Raw genomic sequence first — 24233 nt, 5'->3', positions numbered from 1 at the left:
CCACAGGTGCCTGGTACCAGCTTCTTTTCTAGAGTTTCTCTGCTCTGTTTTTATCCCTAATTATCCTACCTCACATTGTTTTCCTTTTAAGGTGCTTTAGTGTTTCTGGAAGAAGATGGGGTAAAATTTCATATAAATGTGCATTTTGCTCCAGACTCATGTTCTGGATGGATCACTTACAGTGGGAGGCAATACATGATGGTTAAGTGCTTTGTTTTTGAGGCACACAGAACCTTATTTATGATCTTAGGTGAGTTACTCAGCTTCCCTGAGCCTCAATTTCTTCATTTATAAAATAGGTATTTAAAAAACCCTGCTTCCATTGGATTGTAAGGATTAAATAAAATAATGTGTGAAAAGATGTTAGCATAGGGTTTGACAAATAAGCAAGCAGGAAATAGAGGCTGCAACTGAATATTATTATTTATTATTGTCATGTTCATCATAGATGGCTGGGCCATGGCTCTTAGCCACTGAGGTGCTATTAGCAAATGTAAGAAAAGCAAGTGAAAATGTCAAAGCAAGAGACAAGGAAAGAGAGATAGATGCCTGCAAGGAACAATCCCAGAAGCACCCCATCCAGGATATATCAGTCAGGGTTCAAACAGAGAAGTGGAACCACCTGGAGATACAGATATCGATACAGATACAGATGTATACACACATGCATATATACATATATGTGTATGTGTAGATATATGTGCACATGTATATATACATAGGTATACACATACATGTATGTATATATGATTTGACCTTTCACAACTGTAGGAGCTGGTTGATCAGTGTCTGCAAGGCTGCTGTCTTTGCATCTGATGCTGGAGCTTGAAGTCCAGCGGTCAGGCCATCGGGAGGGGAAGATGGAGGTCCAGTGGGAAGTGCAGAGACAAGGTGGAACCACAAGCGCAAGCTGGGCCCGACAGGGTGGACGGAGTGACACCAGTGCCTGTTCTTGTTGCCTCTGCCCTTGCTGGTGTGGCGTGGATGTCAAACTTTGGTCATGGGCCCAAACACACACTGGGCCCAGGCTCAGCCCCAGTGGCTCCTCACGCCAGATGAGCCCACAGATAATTGGAGCTGCACATTGGCCGCTGCTTCACTTCCACCCTCTGAGGCCTGGGTGTCATTATCCACGTGGTTATCTGTTTTGAGGTGAAGACACTGAGGGGTACAGAGAGGTTATTCATTTGCTTCAAATCACACAGCTGCAGAGGGCAGAGCTGGGATCCAGAGCAGGCCTGGTTGACTTGTTGACTAATCTCTTAAACACTGCAAAGTTACAGCTGCCCCAAAAGGCAGGGAAGGAAGGCATACCTACCGCCCAGCGGTTAACATGTGGTCTCTGGTAACCTTTTTAATGAGTGAAGAATGTAGTGCTTTCATCCTTGGAGCAGGGGGTGCTCACGGATGGTGGAGTGTGGTGAAGGAGGGTGGAATGGGGGTTCAGCCTGCCCGTGTTTATTTCCTCCCGACCGCGTACTTCCTGTGTAACTCGGACAATTTACTCAACCCCTCTCAGTCTCCATTTCCTCGTCTGTTAAATGGAGATAATGAGTGCTTGAGAGATTAGGTGAGGCGTGCACATGGAAGAACCCAGAATATAGCTTAATGGACATTGACCACACCTGGAACTTGCTGGGCCCCTAATTGAAGTGACTTGGAAATAGAATCATGTGACGTTCTGTTTGCCTCATCACTTTCTCGGGAATGCTGGAGGCCAGGGCTCTGTTCTTAGGATTGCGGAGCCGGAAATTCTCTCTGACTTTTGAGGAGGTGCTGTAGCCCATCCTGGTGGATTTCACACAGTTCACTGGCCGCCTGTGTCCACGGATCTCTTTCCTGGCCGCAGACTTTGCTCTTGTTCTTCACTAACACACCTCACTCCCGATTGTCACGAAGTTATTTTCCAGTGTCAAACTACATTTCATCTGCCAGCATTTCTGCTCACTACCTCTTTTTATTTTCCTCAGCAGGGATGGAAGGAAAATAGGTCATCTTTTTCGTTTCAAAAAAAAAGAGTAAAGTTTAGAAGTGCCCCAGACATTTACGTGATCCAGCGTTCTCTTTTCCATCCCTTTATTGAGAACCCTACTGACTTCCCTTTATAGTCCAGTAAGTCTTCTTTCTTCCTGAAATATGGTATTAGAGCTGAACATAATCATAAATACCTGGCCGACTCTGGTTTGCAAGAAGGATAGTGTGTGAATTTTACCCATTGTATTCCTGTGTAGAAAACGCACATCTTTTTCTGCCCAAGTTGTGCCCCTAGATAGTCTGTCAAACAATGTCATCTTGCCAAGGGCAAGGCAGCCTCCCAGGAAGGGTGACAATGTAATTACAAGACCAAGTCCACACCCCATCCCAGAAAGTGATTTCTAACTCTTACCAATATGTTAGGCCAACAACCTCACCTTCCGAAAGCTAATAATCATACCTCACCTATAAGAACTTATCTGTTTAATATTCATAGGACATACATCCTAGTATCATGCTAGCTTTTGCTGATTCCCATTCAGCTCCTCTTCCTTCAAGACACTAAATTATTTTTAATTCCCCACTTTCTGAAAACTAGTATATAGAACATGAAATATTTATGTTAAGTAGTAATGTCAAAATTTGCTAATAACTTATTTTTAGATAAACAAATATGTATCTAAAATGCCTTCTATTTGCTCAGTGCTGTGCAAGGCACAGGGGGTGAAAGATGTGAGACCTATTTCCAAGGTCAACTTTCTAGAATCTAAATCCAGTTTATCTAACCATGGTCTGCACCACCATCCATGACCTGGATGACATAACTCCAAGGACGAAATAGCCGGCTTGCCCGATGGGTTTATTTCTTTAAGTCAGTGCTTGGGCAGCATTATTATGAACCTGTATTAAGTGTTTTGTTGTCCATGTAGCACCAGTAGAGTTCCAAGTTATTGTCCAATTTAGATTTAATAATGTGGCTGAAGCAGTTCCCATTTTCTCTTCTGTGGGAGGCGGTGCAGAAGTCTGCATCGAGGATGGAAGATTGCTGGGTGCAGTGAGCAGCAACTTTGCTTAATAATGAGAATGTACTTGAAGTAGCACCACTTAGCATTTCCAGAGATGTGGTTGCTTTGCTCCCCATTTATATAACTTGTCACATCCAAGAAATTGACAGAAGAAGTAGTCTGAAATAGACAGTGGGAGCACACGTCAAAAAAATATTTTCCATCATGATCACATGGAGAATGACCAATTTCAGTTTAAGGAATTTTTAATAGCATCCTAAATCCCTTGCCGCTAAACAGAAGACAGACTAAGAAACACTAGGAAGTAAGGAACGAGCTGCTTCCCATTTGTTTTCTGGTGGATGAAGAATGTTTTCACTGACTGCATGCTTTCCAAGTAGCTTCTCATAGAGCTTTCAAGGGGCAACACTGTCTAGTGGTTAAGAGCCCAACCTTTTATCTCATCTGAGCTGCATGAACTTACTAGCTGTGTAACATGGGGTGAGTTATTCACCTTTTTGTGTCTCATCATCCTTGTCTATTGCATGGTGCTGTTGGGAAGCTTTAAATGGTTACTATTCCTTCATGTTGAATATACAAGATGTCATATAACACAGTGTAGAGAGATGAGGTATATTTTTAAAGAAGCCACTAATAGACCTGATATGATTCTTTCAACCTTTTTTTTGGTTCTCATGGCAACCTGGTAAGGATCCATCCATGCCATGGAAAAAGTGGCTGAGTTGGAGGCAGTATAACAAAATACCTAAACAAGTCATTTCTCTGGGGTCAGGAAGACCCACATTGTTTTAAGAAATTATCTTCCTTTCCCCAGTGTTCTCTTTGAATGCACACGGGCAGTCTCCCACAGGCTATTTTGCTTCAGTGATTTTCTCATCTGTAAGAGCACGCAGCTCTTTGATAGGAAGCTATTTGCAAAGGGACAGAATGTTTTTCTGCAGCTGTGATGTGAGTGGTATCAAAGTTATTGACACAGTGAAAAATAGCTTAATGTTATCTTCAAGGCTTCCGCTTTCCTGTCGGCTTGAGCCTTGGAGATGTGTATAATTGGGACTCAGTAAGACAACCTTGACACCCCTCTGCAGAGAAATGTGCCCGTTTGATACAGGCTCAAAGCGAGTTTGACAAAGAGCAGCTTTTCCCTTGGGGCAGGGTGACCACGGAGAATCTGCTAATGAAGAGTTAATGGCCCAGGAACCCCAGCTTCACTTACCAGACGGGAAGGCTTTAATCATTCCTATTCTTCCTGTCACCACCAGGACAGGCCAACAGCCTAGCCATCCAGTCAGTAATTAGAGAGAAGGTATTTCTCTACTCTCCTGAGCTGACTGTCATATTGTTAAATTTGAAAACTATTTGATGATGAATCTCACAGCTCTTTGGTTTGACTGATGAGTGGAATCAGAGCACCGCCCCACATTCGCATCTGTTCTGTGGACAGATTTGGTGGAAAATAGTTTCTGGTTTCTTTTTGAGTCGCAGACCTTTTGACCTGTGCCTTGGAGACATCCATGGGCTCTTCATTACAGGAATTACTCTCCAGAGGACAAGGTCTTCATCAGTCAGCATCTTTGGTTGCAAACCATAGCAACTAACTTCCACGCAGATGAGCAAAACCACACTCTGTGGGAAGGCCATGGGGTGCCCACAGATCAAAGGAATAGTCAGTGCTCCAGGCTTTGAAAGGACAGAGTCCAAGGCAGCCCTGGACAGCCTGCAGCAGAATTGCTCTGTGTTCAGGGATGCACCCTCCAATCCCTTAAAAAAACATTTCTTTTTGTCATTCTACCAAAGATTCAAATTCCCGGGAAACAATGCAGTTCCCCCTCTCTTGGCTAGGGAAGAATAGGGCACCATGCCTAACCATCTTGCCAGATATCTCCAATGGGGGAGAGATGTTTCTTAAAGAAAAACTGGGGGAATGCTGAAACCAGAAGAAGGGAGAGTGTATGCTAAGGGATGGAACTACAGAGCTTGCTACACTGCATCCCTCAGAATAGGATCACGTGTGTGGCTGAAATGCACTACAAAGCTCCATGTCACCTGCTCCAATTTATCTCACAGTGTTGCTGAACCTTAGGACGGTGACCTGTTAGCCCATTGACTGAATCCCTTCTAGTTAGAGCCCAGACGTGTGTTCTGCTTTCTTCTAAGATGGTTGAAAGAAAAAGATGGATCAGGCAGGGTTCTTAGCTGCAACCAAGAGAAATCTGCGCTAGGTGGTTAAACAAAAGAGGAATGTACTAAAAGAACTGGGTGACTCAGAGGATCTCCAAGAGGGCCAGAAGACCAGGCTGAGAGGCTGTGTAGCCAGGGCCAATGCCCCAGGCCTACCATAGGGCAGTAGAGAGCCCCAGCGCTGCCCCTGGGCTCAGTTGCCATGGATCGCTTCACTGAGGTGGGGCTTGGACCCTAGTGCTGAACCCCTGTCACAGCTGGCCTGAAAAACAGGATTGACCCATCTCTACCTTCACCAACATGGATCCTGCAGCACCTGCTTCCTGAGTCACCAGCTTGCCCTGCAAAGTACGGTGCTGGGGCACCATTTTGGAGGAGACCAGGCGACATGACCGGGCCCCAGCTGCAGAGGGGCCTGGGAAGGCATGTTCTGGCTTCTGCCTTAGAACAGAAGGCCTCTGCCTTGGAGGAAGCATGTTCAAAGGAACAGCAAGTGTCCTTAGAAAGGCAGTTGTGTGACTTTGAACTTGTGTTCATTCCACTAATGGACCACATCTCCCATACAGCACTAGTAATGAATAGATGTTAAATACATTTTGTAATAATTTTATAAACCTTATGATGATATTGCATTCTATTTTTTGTTGAAAACAAATATTGAAAATGTACCACACTTTTTTTCATCTTCTTATGACGGGGTTACAGATACACCAGTATGCTCAAAAAGTGGCAGTGATTCCAACCTGTCAGAGGTTCCTTCAATATCAAGCTGTATGAACCTTGGGCAAACTCTTACACAGCTGTATTTGAGCATTACCATCCAGGACATGGTGTAATAGTACTTAGCTGCGGACTTAATCGTGTTGATAATATTGGTATTGCTAAGTATTTTTAGGTATCAATAAACAAATGTTTCATCTAACTGGATAAGATACAACTAAGAATGATAATTATAACAATGTTCCTTTATTTATTTATTTATTTATTACTAATGAGCTTGTACAGTTCACCAGAAATGCTAAGTACACAGCAGAACTTTAGGACTGGATGTTTACATTCCATGTAAGTCAGTGTTCTGTTATTTCCAAAACACTGTAATTATCAAGAGATCATTACAATTGGTTCAGATAATGCTACAACACAGAGGAAAATGCAAGGTTTTGCCGTGGGTTGTCAGGGTCAGCTTCTAGGAACCAGAAGCTGGCCCTTCCCTTCCCTTTCCTTCCCTTCCCTTCCCTTCCCTTCCCTTCCCTTCCCTTCCCTTCCCTTCCCTTCCCTTCCCTTCCCTTCCCTTTCGTTTCTGTTTCATTTCCTTTCTTTTCTCTTCTGTTTTCTTCTCTTCTTTTCTTTTCCAGCTTTATTGAGATATGATTGACATGGGACCAGGATTTTTGAGCAGAGTCTTGGGGCAGGGAGGGGGCATATCTGAGCAGTGAGAAGGGCACCCAGGGAAAAGGAAGACTCAGAAGTGTGGAAGTTCCTAAAGAACTGGAGACTCGCAGCTCTGGCTGGAAGGAAAAAGTTGGGTGAGGAATGACACCCTGTCAGACACCTTCCAATGTGAAAGTGGAAGCACATTCTTTTTGCTGCTGGTGATAATGCCGAGAATTTACATTTTGTGTTAATTTGACCTCATTGACATAATACCTTATTATAGAGAATCACTTAGATGTTGCCTAATTGCCTTCTTTCTCTTGCTAACCCCAATGCTGAGAAAGTCAAAAAAATGGCCTTTGTTTTGGCTGCGGCAGAGAAATCTGATTTGATATTTTGTTGTCACAGATCTTTTGCTTTCATATTTATTTGTTTTTTCCTAGGCCACCCAAGCACTTTAATTTGTATATTTCCTTTTGCATTTGTCCACATGCATATGTATTTTCCCATGCTTTCTGTAACTTTTTTTCCATTTAAATTATATAATTATCATTTTCTTTGCTTCCCCAGTGTATTCTTATTTCTAGTCTTTCACAGAAGCCCAATGTTCCATTGAGTAATCACTGGGAAATTGTTATGCTTCAGTTTTTCAAAAGTTTAGGTATCGTAATGGCAATTTTTGTGTATAGAACTTATTTCTTCTGTTAGATTATTTTCCTAACAGCATCTGTAACTCTTAACTTCCTGCTTGGAAAAATAAAGTTTTATGTCTTAGGGTTTTCCCTTTTTTGCCTCCCATTCTTGTATGTAAATAACCATTTCAGCATGAATTATTATGCATTTTACTTTCTCTGTATAGCAGCCTTACTAATACATCTGTCCAGACATGCTTATATAACACTGTACAGTATAAGCCCAAGAGCTTCTGCCATCAGTGTAACTGTGATATGCAGGAAAGCAGTAGCCCAGACTATGGAAGTATCGAAGAGAGATTGTGATGGTCATAAAACGACACTCTAGCCTGAAGGTCTAAATCTCCTCTATGTTGTTTCCTAGATTTATTTTCTTTAAGTTTGTATCTTTCATCACCAACTCATAACTTATCATAACTCATTCTATACCTAGTAACCCTTTAACTATTTTATTCATTTTCCTACTTTAATGACATTACTTACTATTTGATCAGTACTCTTCCCTCCTCCTTAGTGTTTGAAATGATTGTTGTTGTATTTGTACCTGCCTCCTATTTGTTAACCTTTTAAATGTTTCTCTGTACCAGTAAGTTGGTTCCTAAGGATACTGAAAGCTCTTTTTGTGCAGCATACACTGGCCATGGGACCCAGTGATGCCACTCATGGGAATTTACACTAAGAAAAGCGTTCACACCAAACATATACATGAATCTTTATAATATCTGTATTCATAATCATCAAAAACTGGAAACAACCCAAATGTCCTTCAGTAGGTGAATGGATAAACACTCTGTGGTGTATTCATACATTGGAATACTACTCAGCAATTAAAAAGGAATGACCTATTGATACACACAACAACTTGGATAAATCTCAAAATAGTTATGCCAAATGAAAGAAGTCAGCTTCAAAAGGTTACATACTCTATGATTCCATTTACATGACATTCTTGAAAAGAGACTACTCTGGAGATAGAGAACAGATCAAGGATTTCCAGGAGTTATGCGTGGGGGGAGGTTATGACTACACAGGGATGGTATGAGTTTTGGGGGGCGATGGAACTGTTTGTGTCCTGAATGTTGTGAGGATAACAAATCTATCCAGGGGTCAACAGTCATAGAACTAACACTAAAAATGTAAATTTTATTGTATGTTAACTTAAAAAATATGAAAAGATTCCCGTTTCATCAAAGTAGTCGTAGGTCCTTTGACAAGTTATTTAACCTCTCTAAATCTCAATTTATTTACTTGTCAAGTGTAGAAAATACTCTCTACCTTGAAGAGGTGTCATAAAGATGAACTAGAATGTCATAAAGTATCTACCTGACATACAGGAAAATCTTCTTTTTCTTTTCCATGCTGGTATTTCTCATTGGGAGCAGATTCTTTTTCATGATTACTATTACCTGGGCTTTTTTACAGTTATTTGTCTCTTGGGGAACAGACTGGAGGGTTTCAAGCAGAAAAGTGACCTGATCTGATGTTCATTTTTAAAATATCATTTGAGCAGCTTTGTGGGGGGGTGGTAAGGAGTGTAGGAGGGTAAGAATGGAAACATGGAGGCCAGTAAGAGGCGTTGGGGGTCGTCCAGATGAGAGATGATGGTGGCGTGGACTCTGTGGGAGCGATGGAGGGGGAGAGAAATGGGCAGGTTTGGGATTTATTTATTTTTTGGAGGTAGAACCAACAGGCTTGATGATGGTTTGAGGAGTGAGGAAAGGTGGCTGGGGGTGTCATTTACTGAGATGAGAAACTCAAGGGAGGAGCAAACTCGAGTGTGTGGGCTGGAGTCATCATGGAAAATCAAGAATTCTGTTTGGATGTGTTAAGGAGTGGAAACCAAACAGATAATTGGGTACAGGATTCTGGAACCCAGGACCAGGTCAGCGTTGTGTCGTTCATTTCCACTGGAGGCGCCACAGTGAGTCTCCCAGCTCCGCCCCTCCAGATTAGGGTTGCAGGGGAGCTTTTAGCTGCTATTCCTTTGACCTAGCCTTGGGATTTTTAGCAAAGCACTTTTCTTTAATCCATTCCTGAGAGCAAGCGCTTGTAGAAACTTCAGAGTATGCTTCTCTGATCCACTGCTGCCAGATTTTCTTTTTCCTTTTCCATTTAATGTGATTTAGGGAAAGGCGAACACCCAGTATTTCCAAATATCCAGCTTAGAAGTCATTTCATACTGTGTAAGATTGAAAAGTATTAATAAACTACTGAGAATACTGATGACTATGCAAATACATGACAAAATATGCTGAGGTTATATTCAACATATTTTGTTATTTTTATTGTCCTCAAATTTCCAGTTTTGCCACAGACAAGGGAAAGAAATTCAAGATATAGTTTTCCTTTTCAAGGTATAATTTTTTCTATGTTGAATTTTTTAAAGTTTTATTTACTTTTTTATACAGCAGTTTCTTATTAGTTATCTATTTTATACATATTAGTGTATATATGTCAATCCCAATCTCCCAATTCATCCCACCACCACCACCCCTCCCACCCCCGCTTTCTCCCCTTGGTGTCCATACGTTTGTTCTCTGCATCTGTGTCTCTATTTCTGCCGTGCAAACCGGTTCATCTGTACCATTTTTCTAGATTCCACATATATGCGTTAATATATGATATTTGTTTTTCTCTTTCTGACTTACTTCACTCTGTATGACAGTCTCTAGGTCCATCCACGTCTCTACAAATGACCCAATTTCGTTCCTTTTTATGGCTGAGTAATATTCCATTGTATATATGTACCACATCTTCTTTATCGTCTGTCAGTGGGCATTTAGGTTGCTTCCATAACCTGACTATTGTAAATAGTGCTGCATTGAACATTGGGGCGCATGTGTCTTTTGGAATTATGGTTTTCTCTGGGTATATGCCCGGTAGTGGGATAAGCATCATAAGAGACTACTACAAGCAACTCTATGCCAATAAAATGGACAACCTGGAAGAAATGGACAAATTCTTAGAAAGGTATAACCTTCCAAGACTGAACCAGGAAGAAATAGAAAGTATGAACAGACCAATCACAAGTAACAAAATTGAAAATGTGATTAAAAATCTTCCAACAAACAAAAGTCCAGGACCAGATGACTTCACAGGTGAATTCTATCAAACATTTAGAGAAGAGCTAACACCCATCCTTCTCAAACTCTTCCAAAAAATTGCAGAGGAAGGAACACTCCCAAACTCATTCTACAAGACCACCATCACCCTGATACCAAAACCAGACAAAGATACTACAAAAAAAGAAAATTACTGACCAGTATCACTGATGAATATAGAAGCAAAAATCCTCAACAAAATACTAGCAAACAGAATCCAACAACACATTAAAAGGATCATACACCATGATCAAGTGGGATTTATCCCAAGGATGCAAGGATTCTTCAATATACGCAAATCAGTCAATGTGATACACCACATTAACAAATTGAAGAATAAATACCATATGATCATCTCAATAGATGCAGGAAAAGCTTTCGACAAAATTCAATACCTATTTATGATAAAAAAAAAACTCTCCAGAGAGTGGGCATAGAGGGAACCTACCTCAACACAATAAAGACCATATACGATAACTACCAATTAACGATTGCCTCTGGGAAGGGAGGGACAGGGATGGAATTTGAGGGACAGGGAGGTATTGAGGAAACCTCCACTGTGTCTGCAAAAGTTAAAATTGTGTGGAGTGGGTATTGAGTCAGTGTGTTCATCATACTAATCTATGTTTGAAATATTTTATAATTAATATTTTGTTCTTTAAACATATACATAAAAATAGCTTAAAATTATAAACGAGAGACAATGCCCTTCTTCCACTCGCTCCATCCTTATTAACCACCGTAAAGAGTGATCTACTGGGTTTTTCTCTCAGAAAATGTAATTACTTTGCAATAAAATGTTAATGCTATGTTCTATCCTTAAAGTCACTTGTTCCAGTGATAAAGCTATGGCTTAATAGAGTTGCTAAATTTTCTTCTAAGTCATTCTTTTAATATTTCATATTTGTCAAATGAGCTGGTAATGATCGGGAACATCTTTGTTTTTACGTCAGGACCATTTCGGCAAAAACTCATCATCAGGCTGTTAACTTCAACATCTTTGAGGGCATGGTGTGCCATGGGGTGCCCCTGGTGACTATTTCAAGAGGCAAAGTGGTGTATGAAGCTGGAGTTTTCAATGTCACAGCAGGAGACGGGAAGTTTATTCCTCGTAAACCATTTGCTGAATATATTTACAGACGGATCAAGCAGCAGGACCAGGTGAGTTGGGGCTAAGTGGGCTGTTAACACGGGCTGGATTGTCACTTGCTCCTGGATGCTGGTGATGGCGTTGTCACATACAATTGGTTAACATATTCACAGGGTGTTAGAAGAGGTTATGAACAAATACAGCTGTCAAAGAAAAAAGTCATTATTGGATGGATGCAGTTTCTTTTGAAGATTGGTGTCTATCAGGTTTCCTAATGGACCAAGTCAGGTTTTCCCAGGCAAGTGTAGGGCCCCTGTGGGCCTTTTGACAATTGCTGTTAGTCAGAGTCCTGTGAGAAGCAGCCATCCAGATGGATAAAGGTGTGACTTTTTTAAACACCTGGGAGAGAAAATGGGTGGGAGCCCGGGAAAGGCTGGGAGAGCCCTCAGCCTGCAGTTCAAGCCTGGCCCCAGTGAAGGAGAGAGGGAGAAAAGCAAGTGGTGGAAACATCCTAGAGTACTATACAGACCAAGAAAGGTTGAGCAAGGCCTACAAGCAGCCCTTGAGCCATCTCCTGCATCCAGCCACGTGGCGTGCTGTCATTGGCTGAGAACAGCAGTGGGAGGCATGTCCTCAAACGGACAAAAGGATGGAGTTCGAACTCAACTACTGTCCCTTGAAACATCAAGCTCCCTGTCGTTGAAGGTCTGCAAGGTGTATTCTAATGACCACCAGAGCAATGGCGGAGTTTGAGGTCAAGGTAAATATGAATTCTACCTTGGCTTCCCTTTTCCTAGCTGTGTGGCCAAGAGCAAGTTTCTCTATCATCCTTGGTCTGTTTCCTCATCTGGAAAATGACAACAGTGTGTTCTCCCCAACAGATTGCAAGAGTCAAATGAGATTTTAAAACGTAAGGCACCAGTAGGAGGTCAATAAACATCAGTTCAGTCTCTTTGCTTTCCGCCTTTGATGACCGAATTTATAATAAAGGCCTCCAAGTCTTTGTTATAATCCAGTTGTTAAAAAAGAGGTGTTTGTTCTTTTAATATGTCTTGCATTTTCCAGTGTTTGTTTAGCTCATGCAGTGTTTTAAACAGTTTTAAAAATTCACTTCACTACATACAGTAATATATCAGAATTTTCAGACTAAAACCATCTAAATTGCTGGGTTTGGAGAGAGGCGGGGCACCGTGTGCCCTCAATCCCACATGGTAAGAACAGGCCGGAGCTGGATGGCCAAGCCCTACAGAGGCAGCCTTTCTGATTTTCACCTACAGGCTTCACTCATTAATGTTCCCAAACCGGCTGTGTAGCCATTAGAATTTGTAACCCTTGGGTTAGTTCTAAGGCTTCTGTGTCTTCTTTCCATTTTAAAATATACTTCTCTTTTTCCAAAGTTCTCTGGCTGTTTTCCGATTCATTTCGTTTGGGTCTTGTAGTCTCTGATTTCTCCTCTAATGTCTTGTGAAAATTTTTTGCTTGTGGATTCTCAGAGTTTGTTAGATAAGATTCATCCTTTTTAACCACTTCCTAAAGCTTTGATTAAGTAAACAAGTGCTCTAGAATGCTTTAAATTCTCAGGATGCCACAATTCTTTATATACTGTATTTCAGTCAAAATATTTAAGGTTGCAATTTATTTTGCTGGGAGTTAATTTGTAAATATTGACACTGACAGGTGACAGGTAGGTAGAGGCTATAAGGTTTCCATGTATTTCTAAACATCACATGGTAAATAACAGCAATACTAACATTTACTGAGCTTTTACTGAAGGCAAGGCACAATGCTAGGGGCTCTGTCACTGTAACAACCCTGTGAGCGAGGGAGTATTATTTTCCCCACTTTAAGTATTAGGAAACTGAAGCTTAAGGAAATTAAACAACTTGGTCATGTCACATAGCTAGTATATGGCAGGACCAAAACATCAACTCCGGTTATCTGACTACAAAAGCTGTATGCTTAAGCAATAAACCATATAACGTAAACCATAAAGATTGAGTTAAATGAGTTAATGGGAGATAAGTTATTCTGAACTAGGTTTGGGGAAAAAATCTAAATGAGAGGCCTTGATGGCAGCTAGTTTATTCATGACACTTGTAGTAGTAATCCAAGGGAGGAACAGATAAGCGTTGACTTAGGAGAGATAGTACCGACAGAACTGGGTGATGAATCATGTGACACTTGAAGTGAATCCAGGACCAGCCTGCTCCAGGCTGTCAGTACCAGTTGCCCACCAGCAGGGACACTAGACTAACTGGGAACCCCTGACAGACTGTATTTAAAGGACTGACTTTGCCTAAGTCTTCCTCTTGTAGGGAAAATATGCCGAGATCACCGAATGACTGGCTTCATCAGTTCTCCTTTTCAAATTGTTGTTGGGTATTTTATTGGCAAAATTAATGCCAACATCATTTTTTAGGAGTTCACTATCAATTTTGTGAGTTATTTTAGTTTCTCAATATTTTCTTCTGATACCAACTTTTTAGGTATTCTAGTGCATTATTGTTTTTACAATAACAATAAATAATAGTTGCATTATAATATATTGTTCTGAGCACTTACTATCTGCCAGGCACTGTATTTGGTGTAATTTATATTCATTATTTTACCTAACCTGCACAACAAGCCATGTGGGAGATATTGTCATCCCCATTTTACAGAATAGGAAACTGACTCTCAGCAAGATTAAGTAACTTTACCTGGGCTGAGCGGTAAGTAAACGTAAGAGCCAGGGTGTGTGATAAGACCTTTCTGATTCCCGCTGTACATGAGACCTCTGTAGAGCAAGAAAAGAGAAGAAAATGATTGTGAAACTCAAATCATGGGGAATGCATTATTTTAAAAAGTGTTGATGTGGAAAAAGTATCAAATAAAATGAATCAAATGAGGTTGGGGGACTGTGTGGAGATGTTTCAGACCTTTTTTCTCTCCATTAGGCGAAGATAATTTCATAGAAGGAAAATATTACGCTAAAGTTAAAAAGAGTTGTTAGGAATCCTAGATTTTAAATTCACATGAGGTAATTAGAGCTCTTACTTTGGTTTTCATTTGAAATATTCAGATTTCTTTGTAAGTGAGGAGAAGAGTTTGAAGGCAAGCAGGAAAGGCCCATACCATTTCTCCTGCTCTTCTGTTATCCTTCCCAAGAAAATTAATCACTTGCCACTCTGGACTCCAAAGCACAGATTGTAGAGACACGCCAGTGTTTGTCAGTCCCAGAACTCAGCTGGTCTCCTGGCTAGAATTTTAGTTCTTTGAGGAACTTACTTTCTTATTCCCAGTACTTCCTATGTAGTAGGCGTTTGATAAATAAACAAATTGCAAATGGAAGGAGCAAAGACTATAGTTTCAGAGGTCATAGAAAGGACTTGAAATAAATTTACACAGAAGATTGCCTCTTGCCTCGTCCCAAACAGTGGGGTTGTCTGTGAACTTGATTCTTATCCACGATTTTATTACTTAGTGAAACTTGGCATCATGCTGTGCAGCTGTCACTGTTAACGGATATTGTGAGGAATTTCAAAGGACAGAAATGACATTGTAATGCAATTTGACAGCTTCAGGGAATTGTTTACTTTATTTTAATAGTTAAACAGGGGATCCTTAAGGGAAAAAATTTAAATCAGAAGATGAAACCTCAAAATTTATTTGATAAATGTTACATAATAAAATACGTATTTCAATTCAATATAAAAAGTCACTTAAGGAAGAGGGTTGGGGGATTCAGGAAAGAAAAATAAAAGAGGAAGGAAAAAAAGGACATGGTCCCTCGGTATCCATAGGGTTTGGTGCTCAGTATCTGCAGATACCAAAACCCACAGCTGCTCAAGTCCCTTATACTGTTGGCCCTCTCTATCCATGTACTCAACCAGCTGTGCACATGGAGGGCCACGGTAACAGCAACTTGGGTGTTCAAGTACATTTTGAAAGAAGAAAATCAACTTACATACTACTCATTCTTTACCAAAAAAAACAAAAACAAAAACTTTTTAAACTCAAATGGTTTATTATTCCTAGAATTTTTGTTTGTTTAGGGTATTATAATTTTTACCAAAATTTGGAAGCACAGACATTCTTCAAGTCATCCCTTTTTCTCTTTTTTCAGTAATAAGCAACCCAATCTATTTTGGAAAATTAGGGTCACATTGCATTTTCTAGAGAAGCAGGGATAACTTCATGGAGTAATGCATGGTTTCAGAATACTGCTGCCAAAGCTTTTAAACTGGCTTGTGCCTTTGCAACCATAAGCATAATTTGCCTTTTAGATAAGATAAAATTAAATGGATGGCTGATCTAGTCCTTGAAACGGGTGTTCTCCATTTCCGAAATAACAGTTTGTCAATGTCTTTCTCAATGTGGTAGCTCAGAGAAAATAATTTCATATCATCAGCTGCCATGTAATTCTGATTTCCTCGGATTGATTGCTAGTAATTGCAAAAAGCGATACATATGTTGGAGCCAGCTCATTTTGGCTTATGAGAGACACTTCTATGTATCCCTTCCCAACTCCTCCTTCAGTGGTGTCAGTAGCTTGAAATCAGCCATGGTGAGAGCATTTACACAACAGAAATAGGCAAGTGCTATAAATCAGGGCTTTAGGAGTGATGAGAAAAGGGGAAGGTGGGTTGTCAACATTTACCAGTACATCACTGTATACAGGGACTTTGTTAAGTACTCTCTTTTCATGTTTTATCTAACCATTCAATGTTCATCCAGTAAATACTTATTGATGACCAATTATGTGCTGACATTGTTCTTGAGAAATAGCTCACAGGGTATTTTGAGGATTAAATGGAAACATTTGGTGGATAGTAAAACATTATCAAAGTGCAAATGTCCATGTTATAGATCACCTCTGTTGAATCTAGTGATTCATAGTCCCCTGGAGAGCTCAGTCCTGTGAGGACCTCTAAGAACCTTGAAGTTCACCAGGTACTGAATACCTACCTCTAAATTCACCAGCCAGGAATGGATTTCATTCTCAGGGAGTCGCTGCTCATTTGGACCGTTTGGTGTTAGGTCAGTGTCTGCTGTTTGGTATTTGGAAGTTCTGTTGTCTTTATCGCTATGTTAGTATCTTAGCCTCCATGATCAACATCGTATTAGTAACTTCTTGGGGTTCAGGATTCTTGTCTATGGTCTTAAAAATCTCAGAGAAATCTAGCATCCTAGCATTTTACTCTCTGCAGACAATACAGGTAAATTTTCTATCAATTTTAAGCTTCCTCTTTTCCCTGACCAGCTAACCAAAAACATTTCTGCAATCATGCGGGTATAGTGATTGCAATTAATATTTATTCATAGCACTTCATATCGCGATATAATTCTCATTTTTGTCTATAAACTCATCACCGTGACAATCATCATTAAGTACTATGAACTCAAATTGAGCTCCCATCTACCTAAGTAAACCACCAGCACCCTGCTGGGTGAGGTGCCATCCATGTTTCCTGTTTTACTTAGGATAGCCTCTCACAGTGTTTTACCCTCAAACCTTTCTATTTGATTGTGAACCCACCAAGATGGGAAGAACTGCTGGCGGGGTGTGCTCGTCTAATTTTGGCCAGCCTGTACTGGGGGAAAAAGATGTCCCCACCCAGATCAGTCTTCCAAAGGTGTGCGCTCAGGATCCTAGTCTCTTTTAGGTGCTCCTTAAGAAAGCTTTCAAGTGATTTTAGATAATGCTACCCTCAGGAGATTCTATTGCCCAATATCATCTAAAAAGTTCTAAAAAGTCCTACAGTCAAGAAATCTTTCATTTAACAAATGTTTGTTAAGGACCAGATACAATTCCATATTCCAGGTGCTGGGGATATAGGTGTAACTAAGACAGCAGTCCCTGGGCTCAAAGAGCTTTAATCCTACTTCTCTTTCAACTATAGTTTGTGGGTGCTTAAGTTCTAGTTCTGTTTGAGATGCTAATTACACCTCCCTGTGAAGAGGTCTGTTAGCCACTTGGATAAAGGAGTGCGGAAATTGGGAGGCATTGGGGCTGGACGTAAAATTTAGGAATCCTGGCATCTACATTTATTTAAAAACACAAGTCTGAGGCCACCAGAGAGACTGTAGACAGAGAAGAAAGGGGACTTGAGAAAGAGCTCTGGGGCTGCCAACCTTCAGAGGCTGAGGAGAGGTGGAGGGGAGGAGCCAGCAAAGGAGCCTGAGAAAGCTGACCAGTGAGATCAGAAGAAAAGTAGGAGAACACGGAGAAGATAAGAGACCTGCTTACTTTGTTCAACCCAGAACCCTCTGATACTTCATCCTGGTCTTCCTGTGAGCTTTATGCTGCATTAATGTCCTCTAAGAAGTGGGTATGCAGGGACTTCCCTGGTGGCGCAGTGGTTAGGAATCCGCCTGCCAATGCAGGGGACACGGGTTCGAGCCCTGGTCTGGGAAGATCCCACATGCCGTGGAGCAACTAAGCCCGTGCACCACAACTGCTGAGCCTGTGCTCTAGAGCCCACGAGCCACAACTACTGAGCCTGCATGCCACAACTATAAAGCCCGTGCGCCTAGAGCCCGTGTTCCTCAACAAGAGAAGCCACTGCAATGAGAAGCCCGCGCACCAAAACGAAGAGCAGCCCCCGCTCGCTGCAACTAGAGAAAGCCCGCATACAGCAATGAAGACCCAACGTAGCCAAAAATAAATAAATAAGTAAAAAAAAAAAAAAAAAAAAAGAAATAGGTATGCATGTAGTTGGGAAACTCAGGATGGTGTCCCTGTCATCACTGTACTCATCCTGGATACCTGGGAAAGAAGCCCACTTTGGACCCAACCACTAGGATAAGCTCTGAGCATTATACACTGGTTGCACCAGATGCTGATGCCCGTGTCAGGGCTGGGCACGTCACACTGGAGATGGAGTTTGCCATTTGCCACTAGAGAGAAGCCACGTGACTACTTTTCCTGAGAGCTGCAGGGTAAGTCTGCTTAGAAAACATGTGCAGCCAAACTCTGGAATAATGCAGGGAAGGCTTAACATTCTGCAGAACGAGTGCCGTCACCTTTCTATTTCGTCACCGTGAACATCTACTGAGGTTCTAAAATGTATATAGAGTACAGTGCCAGGGGCAATAGACAGTACAAAGATGGACAAGACCTGGGTCTAGCATTAAAGAGCTTATGTAACCACATCTAAGGATAAGAAAAGATTAGAAGGTTGAAAGTACTGCAAGGCTTGAGACCAGAACTTAAATTGTCTTTGATTCCTGTCAACTTGTCTATAAAGGGGAAGACTGTGAAGTGTGGGGCAGCAAAAGCCTCCCCAGAGAGGGTCAGTCTGTGTCTGAGGTGGCGGTGTGGGCAGGAGTGGTTAACAGCCCACAGCCATCCTGGCAGGAAATCGGTCCCTGCCCGTCCCGAGCCTCAGCAGCAGATGAAGAGGAAGGCTGTGTGCACGTGAGACCTGGCCAGTCAGGTCAGAGACATTTGACGGTCAGTGTGACCAGAGTGACCAGCCAGGCTAAGAGGGGCCTCGTGGCATTGCTAGTACAGTGACTGAGCAGCCGGAAAGGGATTCTTAGACAAGTGCAAAGGGCAGGTGCAACCTGGGGAGCAGATCAGTGCTGAAGCAGAACAAAAGAGGATGAGGGAAACTGAGTCAGCTCTGGCCAGGATAACTGACACAAAGAGGAGAGGAGCTCAACTAGAGATCTCCTTCCCACCAGCATCCTTCCACCCTTAATAGGAATTTATCAAGTATTTACTGAGTACTTGTTTTGGAGAAACAGAGCAATAGACCAACCCTGAGTCTGCTGGAGGAGATAGACAGATAATTACAGAAAATGGTAAGCACGATACTGGATGTGGCAGAGAGGTCTAAAGCTCCCTGGGCTAATGATTGCCTGGGCTGAGTTACCGAAGATCCATTGGAGATATTTAGGTTAAAAAAAAGAGGGTGGGCATGCCATGATGGTTGAAGGCATGGCCCTGGCAGAAGGATGCTTGGAAGGATGCCGATTCACCTGGTTTGAGTCACCCCTGAGCCTGCAGCTGGGTTCAGGGAAGGGATCCTCCGAGGGACCTGCCGGCTTGTGGAGCAAGCCCACCCCCTGAATGAGGAGGGGGGGGCCCGGGCTTGACGGTCCCGCTTAAATCACTGGTATTAGTCATCAGTCCCCAGGAAGGAGTCCAGGAGAGACAAACAAGTACAGATGAAAGCCACAAACAGAAAGGTTTCGAAGGAACTGTTGGAACAGGGAGATGGGGGTGCTGATGAGGGACATGCAGCACAAAGGCAGATGGCACAAATATCTGCCCACTGGTGTCACTTTCTCCAGGGGCTGCAGAAGAGGCTGATGCTTGAACTGAAATATGCCACGGGTTTTGCCGAGTGCAGATACCAACAGGAAAAGAGAAAAGCAAGACTCTTTACGTTGTCTGCAAGAGAAGGGTTGAAGGAAAGTGGAAACAAATCCTGGTTTGCTTGGATGGTCCTGAATTTTACCTGTTAATTACGTTTAGTACCCTTTACACTCTCAGAAGTGTCCCAGTTTGGATGATAAATTATATGGTCACATTAGGTTTAAGTACATACATATAGTTGGGCTTGAAAAATAAACCAGGAGAAGAAAAAACAATGAGACTAAGACCTGAAACGGGGGATGTGGTCAGAGAGTGGGGTATTAAATTAATTTAAAGTTTCAGGTGTGGATTGGCTCCAGGTAACTACAATGTCCAGGGGCTGGGTGGCAGCCAAGGGAAGTTGGTGCTTCATTACCCCGTGTCGATGTTCAAGGTGATGGCAGGATCCAGGGCGAAGGAAAGGACTGAGTCGATAGCGAGCCAAGATGCAAGTCCAGCAAAGCATCCAACCAGACACAGAAAGTGGACAGAGGCTTGGACTTGTGCACAGAGGGCAGGGGTCTTCCTAGTCACTAAGTGATCAGTGTGCTTCAAATTCCACTGTAGGGACACGGTCTCTGTCTTGTTCTCTGCTTTATCCTCTGTGCCTGGCAAAATACCTGGGGCTTGTGTGTGCTCAGTAAATATCTACTGAATGAACGAAGGAAATGCTTTGTATCTGGGAAATCTCATGTGCCTGTGAGGTAGGTTTTATTCCTTGCATTTCATAAGTGAGTGAGTAGGCTCAGAGGAGCTTATTAACTTGCCAGTTTCCTACAGCCAGTAAATGGCAAAGCTAGAATTCAAACTTAGACCTACCTTTCTCCAAAGCCCACACGGTTGATCACTACAATATATTAGTTTTGGTGGTCAAAATAAGACAGATGTACACAAACGTACACACACACATATTTATTTTTTAAGAGCTTTTATATGCTAGGCATTATTCTAAATGCTTTACATATATTTAATCCTCACAACCCCCCTATAAATTAGGAGCTATTACGATCCCCAGTTTATAGCTGAAGCACAGTTTTAAGTAACATGCCCAGGCCCTTAACCACTGTGGTTTACAATTACTTGACTTGCCAGTGAATTTGTGTCCACATTGACAAACAGTAGGATTTACTTACTTCTTATGAATCCCTTTGTTTAGAAAGTCCTGATTTCCAAAGTCTGCTCAAGCACTGAATTAACTCTAGCTGAATCCAGGGTTCTGCTACACAGTTGGCCACCAAAGAGGTATAGTTCCAGATGGGAGATTCTGTAGAAGGCTTGTTACAAGCGGGGACTATCAGGAAAATGAGGAAACACACACACAGATTGCTAGAATCTGAAACAAAAAGCTGAAAGTCTTAGGAGACGTACAACAAAGCACTCTGGGAATATAGACACCTAGAATTGAAACTACAAGAAAAGGTAGAATGTTGGAAAAGCCTGTAAGGTGGTTATAGAACAGAATGTGTGAGGATATGGCAGAGGCCCCAGTGAAAGTTGCACTGGAAGGAATGATTGTTAGGAAGTGTTCCCTGGGCCTTTGTCTGATGCAGATCAACCCCAGTGAAAGAGTGGGGCAATGCCGGTACCCGAGGTCGCCGGGAATTTCTGTGAAAGGGCAGGGCATGGGAGGCACATGATAAATTCACAAGGCTCATTTTTGGTCTCACAATTCACTTAGGGAGCAGAACTTAGCTTTGAATTCAAGAAGTCAATAAGCCACAAGAGAAAAATGAAATGTTCTGTTTCAGACTTGCACGCCTACCCCCGTGGAGCGTGAACCCTATAAGGGAGAAGTCATCACACTGAAATCCAGAGGGACAACAGAAGACTCCACACATGGGACCAGGAAACAGGCCCCCTCCTGAACCCGGTGCTGTCAGTAAGGGATAGTGGGCAGAGAAAGTTTTCCTCCCTGACAGCATATGGAATTAGCATATCTCTTTCTTCCTTAGTGTTTAAAGAGTCCATGGTCAAGGTCAAAGACTTCAAAGTGACCTCAGACTCAAGGACAGTTCAGCCAAAGGGCAGGCTGATAAAAGACCTCTTGACGCAGAACACTTGGATGAGCCTTCCAGGTTGAAGCAGGCCTTGGGCTAGCTGGAGGTTTATTCTCTGAGGCGTCAGGAAACATTGCACAGAGGCCTAGAGAATCAAGTTTGAGCAAGAGGCTTGTAACACAGAGGGAGGCTGTTATTGAGGAAGGTTGGCACTACTTAAAACTGAGAGTGCAAGTTTATAGTCAAAATTGATAAACCGGTTAGGACTTTATCTGGAAGAAATGAATCTATGTATTGTAAAGGCAACCATATTCTAGAACTTAGAATGGAATGAAAAATGAATCATGTTGCTTTGGGTATAATTTTTCAGGAAAATTATTTGATAGCTTATTTCACATAGTTTTAGAATAATATAGATATGGTCATTTAAAAAACATTTGAGTGCTTCATCAGTTTTCTCTTAGTCTTTTGACATTCAAATCTTTCTTTTTGAAACACATATTATCATCATCCTTGTCAATTTTCTTTTTCTTTTTCTGGGTTTTTTGGGTTTTTTTTTTTCCAGTTGTTTTCTGGTCCTGCTCTGCCAGGTACCTATTTCACCATGGCTTTCCTGTGATTTCAACATTTCTCTAACATCATTTCCACTGACTTCATGAAATCTACATGTTTTGCCAGTTTTGCAATTTCACTAGCCTCTATGGCTTTGTTTTGAGTCAACGTGGCTGAAAGATGCTGCAGTGATACCTTCCGGCCCCTGTGCTTCCTGGTCTGTGCTCTGAACCTTCTGGGTGTGCAGAGAAGCTGAGTTTATATTCCTTCTCCTGGGTAACTAGGCCAAGAGGGATTTTTAAAACATGCAGTAAAATCAGGGCAATTATGTTCTCACTGCAGACACATCTGCCCCGACTTACTCACTTAGATCTGGGGTGTAGTCACACTTTTGACAAAGGATGGTAGGAATCTAGTTTACTCAGTTGTGATTCGTTTTGAACACACAGTAAAAAGGATGATGAAATACATCTACGGAAGAATCACAGGTCTTTTTTCTCAGGTAAGAGATACCTTAAAATACGACTTTTCTCCTCCACTTTGGTTGATGAAAAAATTCGACAATAAGATGACTGAATCCTCTGAAAAGAAAGAATGAAATTACTTTTTTATCTAGAAGCCAATTTTCACTCATCCTTTAGAATTCAGCTTAAATATCACCCTCACTCAGAGGCTTCCCCAGACCCAACACCATAGGGTTAAGTCCCACTTTCTGTTCCTCCATATCAAGGCCACCACGTACCCCATCACAGCACCACACCCAACTGTACTATATCTACCTGCTTTACTTGTTGGCCTCCCCCAGGAAACTGAAAGCTCGTTCAGGGCAGGGCTGTCTGGTCCACTGTTATTTCCCCAGCATCTATCAGAGCACCAACTGATGGGCATTCAATGGATAATTATCAGAGGACATGGAGGAGTTCCTGCTAAGTTCCTGAATTGATACTGATGAACTAAGTGAGAACTTTCAACAAAATAAGGATAAATTTTGTGGAGTATTTTAGTGTAAAGGGGCTTTAAATGAAGACTACTGACTCATTATCTGGTATTTGATTGATCTCTTTGGGAGAATGAAATAGCCTTAGGACTCTACATGAACAAAATCATTTGAAATGAATGTGGGGATCCCTTTGTTGCTTTCCTTAGGCTTTGTCATGAAAATGTTTGTAGAAACATAGTTCTAAATAAATGACATAAGGCAATGGAAAAACATGATTTCAAGCTATTAATATTTAATACCTTGTTTTTCAGGATTGCCTCTGGTATACAAAGTAAGGGTCCCTTTGTCACTAAACAATTGCATTCTCAAGGTCTGTCCAAAGACTAGATGGAATTAGTAGCTTTTTTTTTTTTTTTTTTTAAATATTCACTCCTTCCTCTGATGGGCAGTATGATGTACTGGGAAGCAAAAAATTGTGGGATCTAAACTTCTATTTCCTAGTTGTGAGGCCTTAAACAATTCTTAAAATTAAAATACATTATGAATTTATCAAAACATACCAAAAGCAAAAAAATTAACATAATCACACTTATATACCTATTATCCTGTTTAAGATAGAAAACTTTACCAGTACAGCTGAAGAGCCCTGTGTGCTTCTCTATTCATTTCCCTTTCCTCCCCCAAGGTAACCAGTGTCTGGAATCTGGTGTTTTATTCCCATGTACAATACATCTTTTATATATTTGCTATATGTGTACATATCTCTAAGCATTGTTTTGTAGTGGTTAAATCTCATAAAAGCATTATATAGTATGTGTTGGTTTTTTCTTTGTTTGTTGGTACGTATTCTTTGGTTTCTGCTTTTTTGCAGTCAACATGTTTGGGAGTTATTTGTTTTGCTAGGTCTAGCTCTAGTTATCCATTTTATTGCTATACAGTATTTCCTTGTATGACCACACCGTAATC

At 41.5% G+C, this 24233-nt stretch overlaps 1 protein-coding gene across 1 annotated transcript in view; it reads left to right on the top strand.

Moving 5' to 3' along the window:
- The window catches only part of LOC309653691 (dihydropyrimidinase-like), a 78669-nt gene extending 56826 nt beyond the window's left edge, over positions 1-21843 (top strand). The window contains 2 exon segments of the mRNA XM_082478536.1: positions 11298-11505; positions 21527-21843. Coding sequence (XP_082334662.1) covers positions 11298-11505; positions 21527-21643 — 325 coding nt within the window. The 3' untranslated portion in view covers positions 21644-21843.
- Positions 21844-24233: the final 2390 nt, after the last annotated feature.

Source organism: Balaenoptera physalus (assembly GCF_965194825.1).
Source record: "Balaenoptera physalus genome assembly, contig: HAP1_SCAFFOLD_884, whole genome shotgun sequence".
NCBI lineage: Eukaryota > Metazoa > Chordata > Mammalia > Artiodactyla > Balaenopteridae > Balaenoptera > Balaenoptera physalus.
Note: the sequence above shows the minus strand (reverse complement) of the source record. Positions and strands in the feature narration are given on the sequence as shown.